This window comes from Pan paniscus, chromosome 4, assembly GCF_029289425.2.
Source record: "Pan paniscus chromosome 4, NHGRI_mPanPan1-v2.0_pri, whole genome shotgun sequence".
NCBI classification, from domain to species: domain Eukaryota; kingdom Metazoa; phylum Chordata; class Mammalia; order Primates; family Hominidae; genus Pan; species Pan paniscus.
In genome coordinates, this window is record NC_073253.2 from 117,681,863 (window position 1) to 117,699,715 (window position 17,853).

Sequence of the window (17,853 nt, forward strand, 5' to 3'; positions counted from 1 at the left end):
ATAAAGGTGATATGATCCATTATTTTTAAAGAACTTAACCTTGCCACCAAAACAAAATTACTGCACTTCTTTTGAGTATTTTTTCCCCTGAGGCATATTTGTACGTATGGTTGTAATCACAATATGAGGACAATTTTTGCTGCTTTTTCTGTTGCTCCAGAATGTGCATGGCTGTCATTTTGGATGGACCACAGAACTTACCCATGAAAGCCGAGCTGCCCCCTCTGTGGAAAAGGAGAGATCATCTCTACCTTTAACCCCTTTAACTTATTAACACTTCATTTATGTTTCTGAGAGGAAAGATGTAGGTCAGTGTTCATAAAGATGGGGGCAGGGGGTGAGAGAAAAGTTAAAATAAAATTCTGGTGGTATTGAAAATAATAAAAGGGGCTGGGTATGGTGGATCACACCTGTAATCCCGGCGCTTTGGGAGACCGAGGCAGGTGGATCATTTGAGGTCAGAAGTTCAAGACCAGCCTGGCCAACATGGTGAAACCCTGTCTCCACTAAAAACACAAAAATTGGCTGGTGGTAGTGGCACACCTCTGTAATCCCCGGTACTCAGGAGGCTGAGGCAGGAAAATTGCTTGAGCCTGGGAGGCGGAAGTTGCGGTAAGCCAAGATCGTGCCACTGCACTCCAGCCTGGGTGACAGCGAGATTCCGTCTCAAAAAACAAACAAACAAAAAAAGAAAATAATTAAAAGGGCTAAAGGTAGCAGAGCTTAAACACATCGCATCTTTGCCCCTTTTTCTCTTGACTGGAACATTTCTTTTCTTTGCTTAACCATAAATGTTAAGTGGCACAGCAAACTGATTTTTTACAAGGTTCACAGCAGTGGAATTAAGAAAGGAACAAGACAGTATTTGAGGGAAAGAAAACTTAGGGGTAGAAACTCACAGTCTTCTCTCCTGTGTTTTGGTTTATTTTTACTGGACTCAAAGAAAAATATCTTCCACTCCCCAAACTGGTAAGTAAAGAAACCGCCTGTTGGTAGAAATGAGTTAAAGGAAATCTGCAGTAAAAAAGGATGAAAAATGTGAAGTCCCAAGAGGGACATCCTTTAGGCAGGGAGGGAAAGAACTGAAGCATAGGGACAAGGACAAATAGATACACGGCCAAGTCCCTTTGACTTTGTCTGGCTTTGCCATGACTTCCTTCACACAAGTCCCCATCCTGTCACAGGAATAGCAGTTTCCCCCATCCCATCTTCCCAAACTTTTTAAAGGCAAAAGTATGAGTGTGTGTTGAGGGACATTTCTAGTTTAGGAGCTTCTGTCATAGCATCTCTGACAGCACCCCAGTTCTTCCTGAAAGCATACCCTTTTGCTTTTGTCTCTCAATATTAAATGGGCTCTATCTTCCCATTTCAGATCACCCCTTTTTATCCACATATCTCCTTTGCTCTGACGCTTCCCTCAAAAAAAAGAAGTCATAAAGTAAACACAAGTAATAGAAACAAAATCCTAGAATCTCATAGTTGAAGGATCCTCTTGCATAAGTCCTGACCCTTCTGTGGCATTTGCTTTTCAAATGCCCTTGCATCTCACCGTATGATCCAGGACTCACCCCAGCACCGTAAGCATCAGCATCACCCAGGAGGTTGTGAGAAATGCAGACTCTTACAATCAAAATCTGCATTTTAACAAGCTCAATCCCCAGGGTATTCATTTATGCACATTCAAGTTTGAGAAGCACTGACCTGGGCCACCTAGATACCAGCCCATTGTTTTTAGTGAGGCACAGTGATCTTTTCAAAAATGCAAGTCTTATCATGCCACTCCCTGCTCAAAACCAGGCAATGGTTTCCCAGGATGGTTCTCAAGATATGCAGTGGGAAACTCTCTCATGTGGCCTTCAAGGCCAGAGTGATCTTCTCTTGGACCAGCAGGCTTCCTCGCACACCTCCTGCCTGCCAGTCACGTCAAGGAGCCTCCTTCAGTTCTTCAAATGTGCAGTGTTCCTTCACATGGGATATTATTCCTTTTCTCCCTCCACCTTCAAGATCACCTCCTTAGGTGAACACCTCCATCTTAAAAAACAAACCACCTCTAGAATCTCCCATCCTGTTTCCCTGCTCCTCCTTGCCAACCCTCCATTTAGAGCCAAGCTGCTTTAAAAAGTCATGGGAAACTCCCTCCCCTGTCCCCAACTTCCTATTTACCTTAAACATCCCTAGTATGATTTCCATCTCTCTAGGGAAGGTCACGGCTTCCATGCTGTCAAATGCACTGACACTTTGCTATTCTCATCTTTCTTGACCTGTCAGCATTAGTTGAGACAATAGTCCCCTCCTTTCTGGAAACGGTCACATCTCTTGGCTTTGTGAGACCACCTCTCTCCTCATTTTTCTCCTAACACTCTGACATCCTCTTAGTCTTCCTTTGCAACTCCTCCTCCTTCTCAATTTGACCTTTCAATAGTCAAATGGGACTAAATATTTAATAGGACCCTCCCTCTGCCCTCTCAGCCTCTCAGTTGGTCTCTCATACATGCTTACAGCTTCAAACACCATCTACATGCTGCTGTGAATCCCCGCCATACTCCAGCCTCCTATTTAATGGCCCACTCAATGTCTACATTAGATGTCTCATGGAATTCTAAAGAGAAATTCTTGAATTCCCCGGCCTGACGTGTTCCTCCTCAGACTCTCTCCTCAGTGAACTGCACTCTGCTGACTGAAACATCTCATCAGGCGCTGAAGCCAGATTTCTTGCTTTCCCTGATGTCCCACATCAATTCATCACCAGGTCTTGAGTCTCTGTGCTCAAAGTATTTCCCCATGCTATAAACTAAATGTTTGCGTCCCTCCAGAATTTGTGTGTTGAAACCTAACTCTCAAGATGATGGTATTTGGAGGTGGGATCTTTGGAGAAGTGATTAGGTCAAGAGGATGGAGCCCTCATAAATGGAATTAGTGTCTTACCAAAGCAGCTGCTGAGAGCTCCCTCTCCCCTTCTGCCATCTGAAGACAATACTTCTCTGTAAAACCCCTCAGAAATACCCTATTTCAGTTAAAATAAAAAACAAACTCTTTGTTATGGCCAATAAAATCCCCAAATGGGTTGGTCCCTGATGACATCCCCCAGCTTCAACTTTGCTTGCTTTGACTCTGACCCACTCTGATCTAGCAATAACAGCTACAGAACCTGCCAGATTCTCTCTGCTTTAGAAACTTGCACATGTGCTTCCTTCTACCTACTCAGATCTTCATAAAATTATCTTTCCTCTTATATTATCTCCCAGTTTCTCACGTAATTGGCTTCTTCTCATCCTCCAGATCTTAGCTTAAATGTCACCTCCTTGATGAGGTTCTCATCTGTTTTCTATTCCAGTCCCCTCCTTATTTCTTCAAAGCAGTTTACATTAAGTAATTTTTTTTATTTACCTGTGTACTTGCATCATTGTCTGAGCAGGATTATGTCTATTTCATTCACTCCTGTACCCCTAGTGACATGTGCATAGAGATGTTCAATATATATTTGTTGAATGAATGAACTGTATAAGAGTACCATAGCATTCTGCCAACTACCAATTGCTTTAACACTCTGACCATGCTTTGTATTCCTGCTTTTCTTGCTAAGTTAAAAAAAAGAAAAAAGAAAAAAAAAGGATCACCACCCTTAGCCAATTGAAGGAATTAGCAGCTGTAAGAACAGATTATCAGTGATAAAATGACTAAATTTAGGCTAATGCTGCTAAAAATAAAGAGGAAGAAAACCCTTCCACTCAACTGTTTTTAGGAAAGGTTGGGGGATTTTTTTGTTTGTTTTTTTATAGACAGGGTCTCACTCTTTCGCCGCAGCTGAAGTGAATTGGTACAATCATAGCTCACCACAGCCTCCAACTCCTGGACTCAAGCAGTCCTCCTGCTTCAGCTTCCCTAGTAGATGAAACTACAGGAGCAAGCCACCATGCCTGGCTAATTTTTTAATTCTTTGTAGAGATGAGGATCTCAGTGTTACTCAGGCTGGTCTCAAATTTCTGGCTTTAGGCAGTCTTCCTGCCTCAACCCCCCAAAGCACTGAGATTACAGGTCTGAGCCAGTGCGCCCAGCCAAGAAAAGTCATTAAAAATTATTTTTCCTTTTTTTTTTTTTTTTTTTTTTTGAGACAGTCTTGCTCTGTTGCCCAGGCTGGAGTACAATGGCACAATCTCAGCTCACTGCAACCTCCGTCTCCCAAGTTCAAGCGATTCTCCTGCCTCAGCCTCCTGAGTAGCTGGGATTACAAGCATGCACCATCATGCCTGGCTGATTTTTGTATGTTTAATAGAGATGGGGTTTCACCATGTTGGCCAGGCTGGTCATGAACTCCTGACCTCACGTGATCCGCCCACCTTAGCCTCCAAAGTGCTGGGATTACTAGCGTGAGCCACCTTGCCCAGCCATAAATTACTTTTCTGACTTTGCTCCCACACAGAAGGTTCCTAGTAAACGGTTACCAAAATTTAGACAGACAACACAGTGTTGGATTTAGGTTAGAGTGAATCCGAAATGAGTACGACCACTGATTTCTGGGATTCCATTGCATATAGGTGACCCAAATAGAGAAAAATGTGAATTATATCTTTAGGGAATAATTTAATTTCAATAAGGCAGTCCTCCAGTGTTGCGGGAAGAAAGTTAGAGTCAGAGAACCTTGGTCCTAGTTGAGAAGTCAGCATGCTATGTCATTTTCCACATTATACTTAAAATTCTCTGAGTTCTCATTTATTTCCAAGTAAGAATACATAAGAACTGCCTTTCCATCCTCCAGAGTTGTGGAAATCTCTAATGAAATCATACACTTGCTTTGTACTCAGAAACATAAAAAGCCTTAACACAAATGTATCGGCAATTTTAAAGTATTAAGTGGAGGATATTTTAGGAAAATTCCAAATAAGAAATATTGCTTTGTGGAATTCTTAAAATACATTTAAATCTTTCTTTCACTCTTTATAGTATACTTGTGAAGTGTATGGTGACCTGCACCTGAAGACGGAGGTGCAGCAGCTCTGCCATTCATTAATCCCAGGGCGAGCCACTTTCCGCTGTTCCTCCCACTTTGTTTGCCACTGCACCTGCCTGTTCTCTCTCCAGTCTTGTAGCTGAGAGTTCAGGCCATGGTAGGAGCCTGCATGGGCAGACCCACAGACCTGCCAAGAGCAAGAGTAGGCGGCAGGCCAGCACTGGGTCTTCCATTTCTCCTCCCCTTAAAGTGTGTCCTTAAAATAAGACCAGTTTTCACAGACTCACCACTTTGTTTCTTGTGGAAAATAGAATGCATTTAAGTTTTAGCAACAATAAAACAAGAAGGGAACACTCTTATACCCTAAAGACATACCCCATTTTCTTTGTTGTCTTGGTGTCTAAAGCTAATTTTCTAATGTGGACACATAGTCCATATTTAGAAGTAAAATCAGCAGGCATTTTGGAAGTTGTCAGTTGGAAATGGAGAGAAGAGGGTAGGGATTTTTCAGTCTGTGCTGTCAGCCTCCTGTTCTCTCTTACCAAGGAGCAGTAACTCAGAGTCCTTTGTCCTTGACGGTAGATCAGCCCTGTAAAACATCGCCACCTTCAGTTAAAATGTGTGTGTGCTGCACGGCCAGAAGCCATACTGAGCCTGCTCACAGCTCTGCCCTGTTCCAGAGCATCTCAAATGGTGAGCCTTTCACTGTCCCTTGAAATGTATCTCTCCCTACATTTCCTCAAGAAAGGGAGGGAAAGAAGGAAAGGAAACCTGGTAAATGGACCTGGAATGAACACAAAACTTAATCCACTCCCGAGGTTTTGCTAGTGTCAAAGTGAAGGTCAGCATACTTTATAGATGACACAATAATGCGAAGACCACGTAACTTTCTTCACCCCACCAATTGCTGTTCTATGGAAACTGTACTTTTGAAGCCCAAAGGTTTAAAGTTGTCAAAATATTGAGTCTGATTTCGTGATGGAATATGCCTCTTTGGTGAAGTATCTTTTCTATCCAGGGTAGTAGGGCTTGAGTATTTCAATGAGTTGTCACAAAAACAAAGAAATGGGTGCAAATAGGGTGCAAAGTTATGTGAGCAGGTCTTGACAATTCTGGGCAGAGCTGGGAATAATAAAACATGAATCGGACACATTCAACGACAGCTGCTTGATATCAGTAGCCACTTAAAGACAGAAAGTTTAGAACCCAAATCAATGACGCTTTCCCCACAGTGTTTTAATGCCCTAATGTGGATAGATCGTTGGCTGGCATTTCTATAATAAACAAGCCTTCTGTCCTCCTTCCTCAGCCTCACATTACCCTTACTAGAGGGTCTGTAGCATCAATGAAAAGGATGAGCAAGCAGCCAGAAGGGAGCATCCCAGAAACACTCATTCCTCACACACACTTTTGATCTTCCCAAGACAGTGCCCCATCACAATTCTCCAAATCCAGAGTTGACTCAGCCTTAACTTTGATCAGGTCATGGTCTCATCTCTCAGGACAGCACAGAAGAGCACCCAGCAAGTCGTCCTCACTCAGACTCCATGCCTTCTTCCTACTGTCAGAACATGGGATAAGCCACCTGTCATCACTTCTTACAGAGCCTGAGGTGTCTGCAGTAAGTGGGTGCAGTACAGACTTCACCTTACATAGGACTAACCAAACTCCTGACTCTAGCATTAATACTCCCAATCATTCATAATGTCCCTCCTTTTGCTGTGAAAATGGAAGGAAATGGAATGTTGGAGAACTTCAAAAGTATGTCCTTGAAGGCGCCTAGGTTTCCAGTAGCTATGGATGTGAGGTATATTGTTGTGTACATTTGAAGGCAATTATAGCTAAAGCTGACCCCTTTTTTCCTCATGGAAAATAAAATCCATTTAACTTTTAATGAAAAACAGTAGGGGAACACTACTTTATCCTAAATCATAACCCTTTTCTTTCTATTCTTGATGTCTCAAGCTAATTTTCTAATACGGACACATAACTTTCTATTTAGAGGTAAAATAAATAGGCATTTTGGTAGCCAGCATTGACGTTTGGTCCTGAAAATTGAATCCACTGTTGCAACAGCAAACTGTCCATTATCTTCCTAAGAAAATACTAATTTATCAGTCTTAGGAGCCAAAGAGTTGCTCTGTGTCAGCAATCAGCATAGCCTCATAATTATAAATTTGTGAGGATCTGGTGAAAGACATAGATCCAGAGAAATTATAGTGTTTCATAGTGAGTCATTCAGAATAAAGAGCTCTGTTATTTGTAGACATTCCATACAGTCATAGAAATTTAGGGGTGGATCGGGTTTTAGCAATCTTATAGTCTAACCCCTTCATTTTACAGATGAGGAAACTGAGGAATGTTTTGTAGGAAATAGATGAAAGTGTTTTAATATGCAGCACATCTTGTCTAAACATTTTCAAGAGCTTACTAACACTATCTTTGAAATATTTGGCACAATTAGTGTGCCCGAAATGTGGCAAGGTGACTTCATTGTGTCAGAATTCATATTTATTTACTATACTTTTCTTCTTTGGTTTTGGCATTTTCCTTCCCTCCTTCCTCCTTCCTTCCTTCCCTCCTTTCTTCCTTCCGTTCTTCCTTTCTACCTTCCCCCTTCCTCCTTCCCTCCCCACCTCCCCTTTTATTCATTCATCCATTCATTGAAAGATTAAGTCATTGGTCCCCAGTATCTTCAAGGCACTCTGCTAGACAAAGGGCTGGTTATAAACACAAGTTGGTTCTCAGGCTATCTTTGCCCTTGAGGGGTTCTCAGGAGGGAAGGTGAAACAGGTATATGAGTGAATAGTTGTAACAGAATTTCAAAAATGCCCAACTCTAGGTATGTTCAGGTATTATCAGGGCACTGGGAAGCAGGGAGCAATTATTCCCTAGGAGAGTCACAGGAACTGCACAAAGGAGGTAACCCCTGAGTGTAATCTTGTGAGATAAGCCTGAGTCTCAGGCAGAGAAGACAGCCAAGAGCATTGTAGGAGAGTAAGAATAAGCTTAAATGCAGGGAGAGTATGGTATATCCAGAAAGGATGAATTTAGCAGTGGAGCTGCAGGGAAAAATTAGTGATTTGGGAATCATGAGTGCTGAGATGATAAGGTAAATTAGAAAACAAATACAAGAGCTGCTACATACCATGCTAAAGAATTTAGCTGTTATCCTGGAAGCCAAAGTTTCACAAACCTAGTAATTTAAGTATCATTTCCACAACATGTGTTATATCCCAAGTCTACCTCTGTTATTTTTGCTTTACCTGTATTGCACCTGTACTATGTTTATTTAATATATTTTTCTAAAACACCTGACTTTCAAACATATTTGTTTTTAAAGGAAACTTCATGTCACTATGGTTGTAAATAGAAAGCCATGGTCACTTGCAATAAATTCAAGGTCATCATTAAAATGAATGTGATAAATTGAACATAAAACATTCCTTTCATTATTTGCTTATGAACGTCTCTGAGCCTGAGGCCTGAGGTCTCATTTTTCGAATAGGGAATTGTAAGTTTTGGAAAGGAGTTAAATTCATTCTAGCACCAAAATGAGTCTCCTTATATTAATTAGTAAGAAAAAAGAGAATTTGGAAGGCCAATAGCATTCTCACTCTGTAAATCAGGGGTATTTAGCATGGTTCCTGTGTGCCTCTTAGATATTGCAGGGATATGCACCCACATATGGGGAAATATTATTTAGTACAGGGCTACCTGAAATATTTGAGTGGATTTTGGGTGACAAAGTCAGACCTACTGAAGAAGATTAACTCAGGACTAAAAAAAGAGACCAGGGGAAGCCAGGAAAACCTTGCAGAGACTGTGGGAGAGGATCCCAGTGTGGTCCAGCCAGTTTAGTGATGATGAAGAGGGCCCAGATTTTAGAGGGATTGAGGATAAGGACACAGCAGGACTTGGTGCCTGAGCGATGAAGGGCAGGGGTCAAGGAAAGAGAAGAGTCAAGGATGCCTTGGAGATAGATTACTTAGGAGACTGCATAAGTGTTCATGTCACCATGTAGGCCACGATCACAAGGGATATGTTTTGGGAAGGGGAGTAGCATCTGGATGTGTTAGGGGAAAAGGGGAAGGGGAGGGAGTGGGCAAGGGTGGAGAGAGATGAGGCATTTGGATCAGACCAGGCCACCTATCAGGAATCCTTGCACATTCTAAGACTGCACCACATGTTTGTTCAATCAGTAGATGGGTGTGGACAGTCAGCAGGCAAATACTTTGCTAAAGCTAAGTGGCATTCCAAGTGTCAGCTAGATCTGAAGAGATAATTGTGGCCTATACATCAGCAGCAAATACATGTCTGTTTACTTACTGACCATTTTAGAAAATCTGTGGTGTAATCAGATAGGCAGGTTTAAGGCTTATTAGGCATGTTTACTTCTGTAAGATGTTAAAAATGAGCCCATTCAACCAAAAAGTCATTATGAATCTACTTATGTAAAGCAATTTTCTGGGTTCTTTAAGGGATAGAGAGATAAATTAGACACAGACTCTGCTCTCATGGAACTTGTACAAATCTAAAATAGATAAAATTTGGGGGGATTTAAATTTTGCTAACATGTAAAGAATTTATTCATAATTTCCAAAAAGCAAATTTAGCCTCAAAATTTTTCTAGTAACAAAATAAGTCTAAACTTTGTTTCCATGTATGGTAAGAAATTTATTATTATATTGCAATAAAATAAAAGTATGAGTGAAATTTTTGATAGATTTAAATAATTGCGAGTGAAAATCTTACTAGTCATTAATAGCCCCTCTTCTGTGTTATTCTTAAAATACATGATTACAGAGCTTAGCAGCAATAAAGGAATTGAATTTTGTCTTTTGTATATAGCACAAAGTTGCCCTTCTTCCCATCCAGGTGTATGATATAGCAATACATTGGAGACTTTTAATGAAAACCTGTGAAATAATCCATTTTTCATTACTGGGATGTCTTTTCTTGGCAATCAAGACATAGACGAGAAAACACAGATCTCACTCACAGCCTCAAAAAGAGCCATAGGTTTGAAGAAGGAGAGGGACAACAAGCCAAAATGTTGGCACTCCTTCTTCAGTTTCTAGATCCTTCTGTGAAAAGATGTGTTTTCGTAAGACCCAGACAGAATTCATTTCCATAGAGCGTTTTTAATGGCTCCTGTCAGAACAAAACAGCTGGGAAACATATGGTATCCATTTCCCTGTATCACTTGGAAAAAATTTCACATGTAAATAAAGCCAACATAAAAGAGTAGCCCTTTGAACCTACGACCTTATATAATACATAAATATATTGGTACAATGCACTCATTGTATTGACCTACTAAGTTATGTGGCTTTAAAATTTTTTATTACATTCTGAGATGCACATTTTCTAGAGCTTCCAAAGAAATCAAGGTAATTGGCAAAATATTACTAAATATACTCAGTAATAAGAGTGTATCTCAGAAATGTCTATGAGTGTATATATATATATTTTTTCCATTTTATTTAAAGCCTTGCAGAAAGTTGATGAATAAAATTAAAGGCATATTTGCATCTTATAAACTCTATGTCCACTATCTGCTGTTTTAATTAAATAAGTAACCATGTGTTCTTGAAGAGAGAAGACTTGGCAGAAATTTCTGGCAGACATTAATTTTTCATGGCTTTATATTTTTAGAGAGAAAAGGTCATATAAAAGATAGAAAACTTTTAAATTTATGAGACCAACTGTAATTAGTCTTTGCCTTTGCATATTTACATTTCATAAATAACTTTAGCAAATTGAGCTCTTACTGGTGATTATCACTCCACTGAGTTTATAACAGGATTTTGTCCCCTGTGAAATTAAACTGTAAATCCCTCAGAAGGATGCACTTTGTGCATTTTAGAAGATTTAATGTGTTGTGCAAAGTGAGATTCAAATTCACATACTAGCATTTGTTAATTGTCTGATCTATGCCAAGCACTGTGTACAACTGAGAACTAAAGCCAGCAAAAGGGAAGAAAAGCAGCAGCCTAAGACCATCTAGATACCTTCCTTCCCTTCTGGAACATTCTCTTCTACATTACTTATTGGAGAGAATCCAGCCCTCCTTCCACAGCTCATAGTATTCTCTTCTTAGATTCTAAAATGTCAGAGCCAGAAAGGTCTGAGAAGTGGACTGCATAGTGCAGACCCTTGGAAACCTCATGCAAAACTGTGGTCAATTTCAGGGAAAGAACTCACTGATAGTTATATAGCATTCAGGCTCAGAGCACTCACTCTCTTCCCATTAGCTTGGTTCCAGAACTTCTCTGAATCCTTTTAGAACATATTCCAGCAGGAAGAAGAATGACCAGTAGCTTAAATTTAGGGAACTTTAATAATGTATGTTCCACTTTCACCCTAAGAATCAGTCATAGCCAGAGGCTATGGCAGAAGTTATAGATGTGAGTATACACCCATCTCATGTTCTTTTTTTCTTTGGTTGTTCCCAGTAGCAAAGAACACACACATACACATGCTTCCCACTTGTTTCAGAAGAGAAGCGGTAAATGGAAAGTCCCTAGTTGTAGGGCATGCCCCCTGAAATCTCATCCTTTGATGGGGGATGATAGGAACTACGTGGCAGGGAACTAGGAACCCATAAATCAGTGGCCTGCAAGTTTCCAAGGGTACTGGGTCATCTGTTATCTAGCAGTGGAGTGGCCCAGGGAGGAAGCAGTATAATCATATCTGAGGAGACTGTTGTTGCTCCATCTGCTTGCCCCAAGAGAAGGCACCAGGCAGCCTCTCATAACCAGGAGAGATGGTTCTTATCTTTCACCTCCAGGTGTGTCTGGCTGTTTCACTTTCTACTCTATCGCAGTCAGACACTTACTCAAATGCAAACCAACACAAAATCTTTATCCAAACTTTGCACAGAAATTAGAAAAAAAAAAAAAAACACTCTGCCTGACCCATTTTCTTTTCAGAACTTTCTTCTCCTTTTTGTTTCCAGCCTTCTCAACAATGGAGGGCAGTATTGAATCCTAAAGAACATGTTCTGTTGTGAAGTGTTAGTGCATTCTGTCACTGTGTCATATGTCAGAAAGCACCATGAAATGCTGCTGCATGATAGTTGACCAGGGTACTTTGACCAAGGTGGGGTTAACTCAACTATGTCTTCTCTCCCACAGTCCTTTCAACTCCTGAGCACTGCATTCCTTCCTATTCTTTCCCTAATCCACTTAATGGCACACCTAGGGAGTCACTCAGGAGGTCATAGTTTGAATTTGCTCAATATTAAATAATTTGCCACTTCTTTTCATGGGACTTCTTGTGCATTAGGGGTGTATGTGGACATGCACGCTAATGTGTGTGCATGTGTGCATACGTCCCTTTTCTCCCTAAATCAGTTTGGAAGTTTATTTAACACTGAAGATCTTATTCTCTAATCTTGTTTTTCAGGGTGGTGACAAATATAAAAATATTGCCAGGGAGGTAGATCTATCCAGGGAATAAACCTAAATACCTATCTGGGTTTGCTTCCTTAGCTGTTTACCTTTACCATTATTATTACTTTAATTAATTTTGAGTCACTGTGTTATAACCTTCTTTGATCATTCACTGTTTTCCAATGGTAAGTATGACTTTTTTTGTTCTATTGATGTGCACTCTAAGTCATCCTCACACACAGAGCCTTAATTTGAACATAATGTGAATGAACCACGTCTACCTGCATAGCCAAGATGTGTTCAGCATTCCAAATTAATAGCTTTCTATTTTAATTTTTTAAAAACAGTTTCTAGCTCTAGCTGGAATTGTGGCATCTCAACTCTTATTACAAACACGCAAAAGCCCACAGGAATCGCTGATGTGTACAGTAAGTTCCGCCCAGTGAAGCGGGTTTCGCCACTGAAACATCAGCCAGAGACTCTGGAGAACAATGAAAGTGATGACCAAAAGAATCAGAAAGTGGTTGAGTACCAGAAAGGGGGTGAGTCTGACCTGGGCCCCCAGCCTCAGGAGCTTGGCCCTGGAGATGGAGTGGGCGGCCCACCAGGTAAGAGCTCTGAGCCCAGCACATCGCTGGGTGAACTGGAGCACTACGACCTCGACATGGATGAGATTCTGGATGTGCCTTATATTAAATCCAGTCAGCAGCTTGCCTCTTTTACCAAGGTGACTTCAGAAAAAAGAATTTTGGGCTTATGCACAACCATCAATGGCCTTTCTGGCAAAGCCTGCTCTACAGGAAGTTCTGAGAGCTCATCATCCAACATGGCACCATTTTGTGTTCTTTCTCCCGTGAAAAGCCCTCACTTGAGAAAAGCATCAGCTGTCATCCACGATCAGCACAAGCTGTCCACTGAAGAAACCGAGATCTCACCTCCTCTGGTTAAATGTGGCTCTGCATATGAGCCTGAAAACCAGAGTAAAGACTTCCTAAACAAGACATTTAGTGATCCTCATGGTCAAAAAGTTGAGAAGACAACACCAGACTGCCAGCTCAGGGCCTTCCACCTACAATCCTCAGCAGCAGAATCCAAACCAGAAGAGCAGGTCAGTGGCCTAAACCGGACCAGCTCCCAAGGCCCAGAAGAAAGGAGTGAGTATCTGAAAAAAGTGAAAAGCATCTTGAACATTGTTAAAGAAGGACAGATCTCTCTCCTGGTAAGTATAATCTAGTTCAGTATACATGTCAATAGACTGGAGACTCCTTTTTAATCAACTGCATTCGTTAGTAACAGAACGATGCTGCATTTGTTTTGGTTTTTACTTAATCTTTACTTGTGGCTTTAGTTGGGAGATGTGACCTTTTGAGTTTTAAAATAAGAAGTTATGAAGTTAATACAGGGAAAACAAATAGCTATAGAGGGAGTGTTATTTCATTTTAACTTTGCATGAATTCAACTGAAGACTCTTAATCTCAAAGAGAGCCCGGCACTTTCTTTAACTTGAATCTCAATGTCTTTCTTTTTGCTTTTCAAATGGTTCCCAGTGCTCTCACGCAGCTATTTGTGGGGATGTCAATTCTTGGCTGATGGTGGACCTGCCAGACATGTAAACAGAGGGTCTTCTGTTTTGTCCTGATCATTATTCAGAAGAATTGGACCAGGTTGTTTGAAAAGCATTTGTAGATAGAAGCTTACCCAAGGGCTTCATTGCCCTCTGACCCAGGTGGAGTTTTTACTTACTTCCAGCTCTGCATGTCTAGGGAGCATGAAGAAGCTTTTCCAAAGACTCTAGACACAGAGTAACATGATGTAAGAAAAGTCTGTTCTGCTTTGGCTTAGAGAGAGCTAAACTTAAATAGCACTCCATCTGCCTACATTGTTCTTTTCTGGCTTCCAGACTTGGATCAAACAGTAGCAAGCCTGGGCTCGTACTATGATGCTAATTAAAGTCTCATTCAAGAAAATCATCACATCTTGGCAATGTGATTCTACTTAGTATAAAGCCATGCATACTTAAGTACAATGTACTTGCTCTATTCTCACAAATACTATTGTGATAGGGTAATATAATTGAATAATTTTATGAAATAAAGTAGTATTTTTTCTCCTGAAAATGTCTTTTCCATTTTCCTGGCTCTTCCCCCTAATTCTCTTTGGTTCATTCCTTTCTTTTGTCCTTCTCATGTTTTCATGTTTCCCAAATGCTAAAAACACCTCTCAGTTCACCCAACAATCTCTATCAACGAGTTCATAGTCAAGGGACAAAAACTTCACTAGAGATGAGAAACCAAAGCCATGTAGCCTCCAGATACCCTCAGGAGTTTGTTTGACGACAGTGTCTAGAGGTACCTATGACAGCACTAGTAGCAGCAGTCATCATGTCGTTTGCCATAGCCAGTTCTCTACAATTCAAGGCAAAATAAACAGGTAGAGACAAATAGCTCATTCATTCAACAAACATAGAACAGGGAATAAAACCCAGCCCCAGCCCTCAAGGACTTCACAATCAAGTAGGGGAGACAGACAGGGAACCTGACAATTACTGTAAATGTAATTATAGTTCTTTAGAAAGCCAACTTGAAGCCTCCACACCTCATTGGCCCTAGCCCTGTTGCCATGTCTCGTATGAAGATCTGTCTCTCGAGAACTCATGTTCTAAAGCATATTGTAACAAAGAATAATAGCAAGAAACTGATTTATTAGATCCCCAAGGCTGCCACCAGAGCTTCTATATAAGCTCATTTCTTCTTTCCAGTGCCCAGAGAAAAACTCCTACAGGGTCTTGCTCTGATTTATTGACTTGGGTTTTCTAATCTTACTATTTATACAGCCACACCTAGCTGCAGACAATCTAGACAAAATTCACGACGAAAATGGAAACAATCTATTACATATTGCGGCGTCACAGGGACACGCAGAGTGTCTACAGCACCTCACTTCTTTGATGGGAGAAGACTGCCTCAATGAGCGCAACACTGAGAAGTTGACTCCAGCAGGCCTGGCCATTAAGGTGACTGGTTGGGGGCTGGAACCTCCACAGCTAGAAGCTGGATTTCTATTTTTTAAGATTCCTTGTGAGCTAAAGTGTTGGAAGGGAGAGAAGAGAGTGATTTGTCAAGCAAAGGGCAAATGAACATATTGCATTTAAGAGAGTAATCATTTCAGTCACTGCTTTGAGATTTTGAGACTTAATTCCCAGTTTTTGTCAATCTGCTACTAAAGAGAAAGGAAAATGATATGTTGTGGTTCTAACAACTTTTGTTATTCATAGGGATTGCAATTAAGCTTCTTAACCACACCTGGATCTATCAAAGACTTTCATTTCTTCCTAATATGACAATAATGAGCAAGACGAATGTGGGGAAGGTGTGTTTTAAGGATGCTAGCACTCGGGAGTATTTCAGATCACAAAGTGGGCGCTTAACGGATCACATCTGAAGTTTGAGTGTCTTCAGTATCAAGAATTTTTTAGAGTATCAGTGCCGAGTTTGAGTTTAGCTCTTGCAGAGCACAGTACGCTACCAAAAACTACACAAATTAATGTCGACTGGGATAGAGTTAAAACCTAGAAACTGTGAGACAAGAAAACATGGACTTTTATAGCACTGCAGCAAGTGCCTCTGCAAAATATAGTACATCACTAGAAGATTAGCTATTCAACTAAAATTACCTAAAAGATCTTTGGCAAATAAATGTAGAATCCAATCATATTTATTAAAAAGCCAGAAGTGACATTCAGGGAAATATAATACATCTTGTATTTTTGCATATGTGCTTTGCTTTACATAATAGTTGTGTCTTCTAAAAGCTGAATAATCATAATTTTTATAAATTTAATTATATTGAAATTGGTGAGGGGAATTTGTTAGAGAAACCTACATGTGAATTCACTAAAGAACGTTACATTTAAAAAACCATTAACTGCTGTTCTACCTTAATATATTTTTTATGCAAACCTGATTTTTTTGTATTTTTAATTTGATGATTCAGCAAAGTTTTATACATTAAAAAATAATTTCCATTTTATTTAATTTTGCTCAGTGAAGCAAAGTAATTAATAAGGTATACTTCAAATCTAGCATAGAAGATAATTTTTAAAATAAAATAAATCTATGACCCTGGTAGGTATTATTTTGCTTTGGTTGTAAGTGATATGATGTTGAATTAAGAAGTAAACTTCAGGCAGCTATCATGAAGAAAGATAAATAGAACTAAACTACAGGCAGCTATCATGAAGAAAGATAAATAGAACTAAACTACAGGCAGCTATCATGAAGAAAGATAAGTCAAATGTGAAGTCGAGATTTAATATAGTTGAGCTTAACAAAGTGTACCAAGTTTACCAGGTACTGCGTTTGGTGGCTGGCAATACAAATTTGTATAAGTCATAGTCCCTACTCTTAAGGAGCTAATATTATTGCTAGTGGATAAGACTGGTAAGTTATCAGTAACACAAGTATAGGATGGCAAATTTGGGATATAGCCCTGTGACAGAGTTCTGTAGACATCAATGAGCATGTGTCAGTGATAAATATTCTTGCAGTGCTAATGAGTGTTAAGATTTGCCTTGCTGTTTTAGTGTTTATAAAATACAGTTCTCATTAGTCTTCCTAATGGTAGATTATTTATATAGGTAGAAGAAAATAATTTTTTTAAATTTGTATGCCCTAGGGCTTGTTTTGATAGATTAAAAATCTCTGAGTAGAAGGTACATAAGAAACTTAGTGGTTGTTACGCCAATCTTCAGCATAAACACCTTCTATGATATCCATATTAAGTTTCAATTCATTCTTATATTCCTGCAGTCAACATAAGATTGCCATTATACCATCAGTGTGCAAACTTAAACAGCACTGGTTTTTTTTTTTCATTTTAATGAAAAAGATTTCAAACCCATAAGACTCAAAAACTTTTACAGGTTTGAGGTCTCAGGCTTTTCATACTTAACTTCCAGAAAATGATTTGAATGTTCTACTCCTTTATTCTAGAATTTACAAAAGCAGTAAATACAAATATTTTATAACAAGTGCTTCCCTCTTTAGAAATCTGTCCTGACGCATATTTTGTCTCAGTCCATTCAGTGTATTTTGATGAACATTGATGACATTGAGAGAGTCCTAAAGAGTCACCATTTTGTTTTAGGACCTTGTTTTGAACACCAGTAACCAACTAGTGGTGTTTCACCTCATTAAACACAGTTTTGAGGGCCCTGCTGTCATGGAAAGACAAAGTTGGTACAAATGGACAGAAGTTGCTAAGATAATATGACTTGGCTAACAGGAAGCAGAGTCAGGGATAAGGTATCAAATAGAAAGATTTACCTGGGAACGGGCTTTGAAGTCATATCAGGACTTAAGAACATCTCCCTCACTATTAAACTCCTGGAATGGAACGTAATAAATTCTGCCAGTTACATACAGAATTTATTGACCACTTCTGGGATAACCAAGAGTACATACTGTGGGAGTTCAGGGTATTATTGAGTTTTCTTTAGAAATGATTAAG

At 39.9% G+C, this 17,853-nt stretch overlaps 1 protein-coding gene across 17 annotated transcripts in view; it reads left to right on the forward strand.

The window, feature by feature from the left end:
• SNCAIP (synuclein alpha interacting protein) overlaps positions 1–17,853 on the forward strand; it is a 154,989-nt gene that overhangs the window by 100,156 nt on the left and 36,980 nt on the right. For all 17 annotated transcript variants that reach the window (XM_055112575.1, XM_034960402.2, XM_055112577.1 and 14 more), the window contains 2 exons: positions 12,693–13,564; positions 15,179–15,358. In XM_055112575.1, the coding sequence (XP_054968550.1) occupies positions 12,693–13,564; positions 15,179–15,358 (1,052 nt within the window). The remainder of the gene's footprint in view (positions 1–12,692; positions 13,565–15,178; positions 15,359–17,853) is intronic.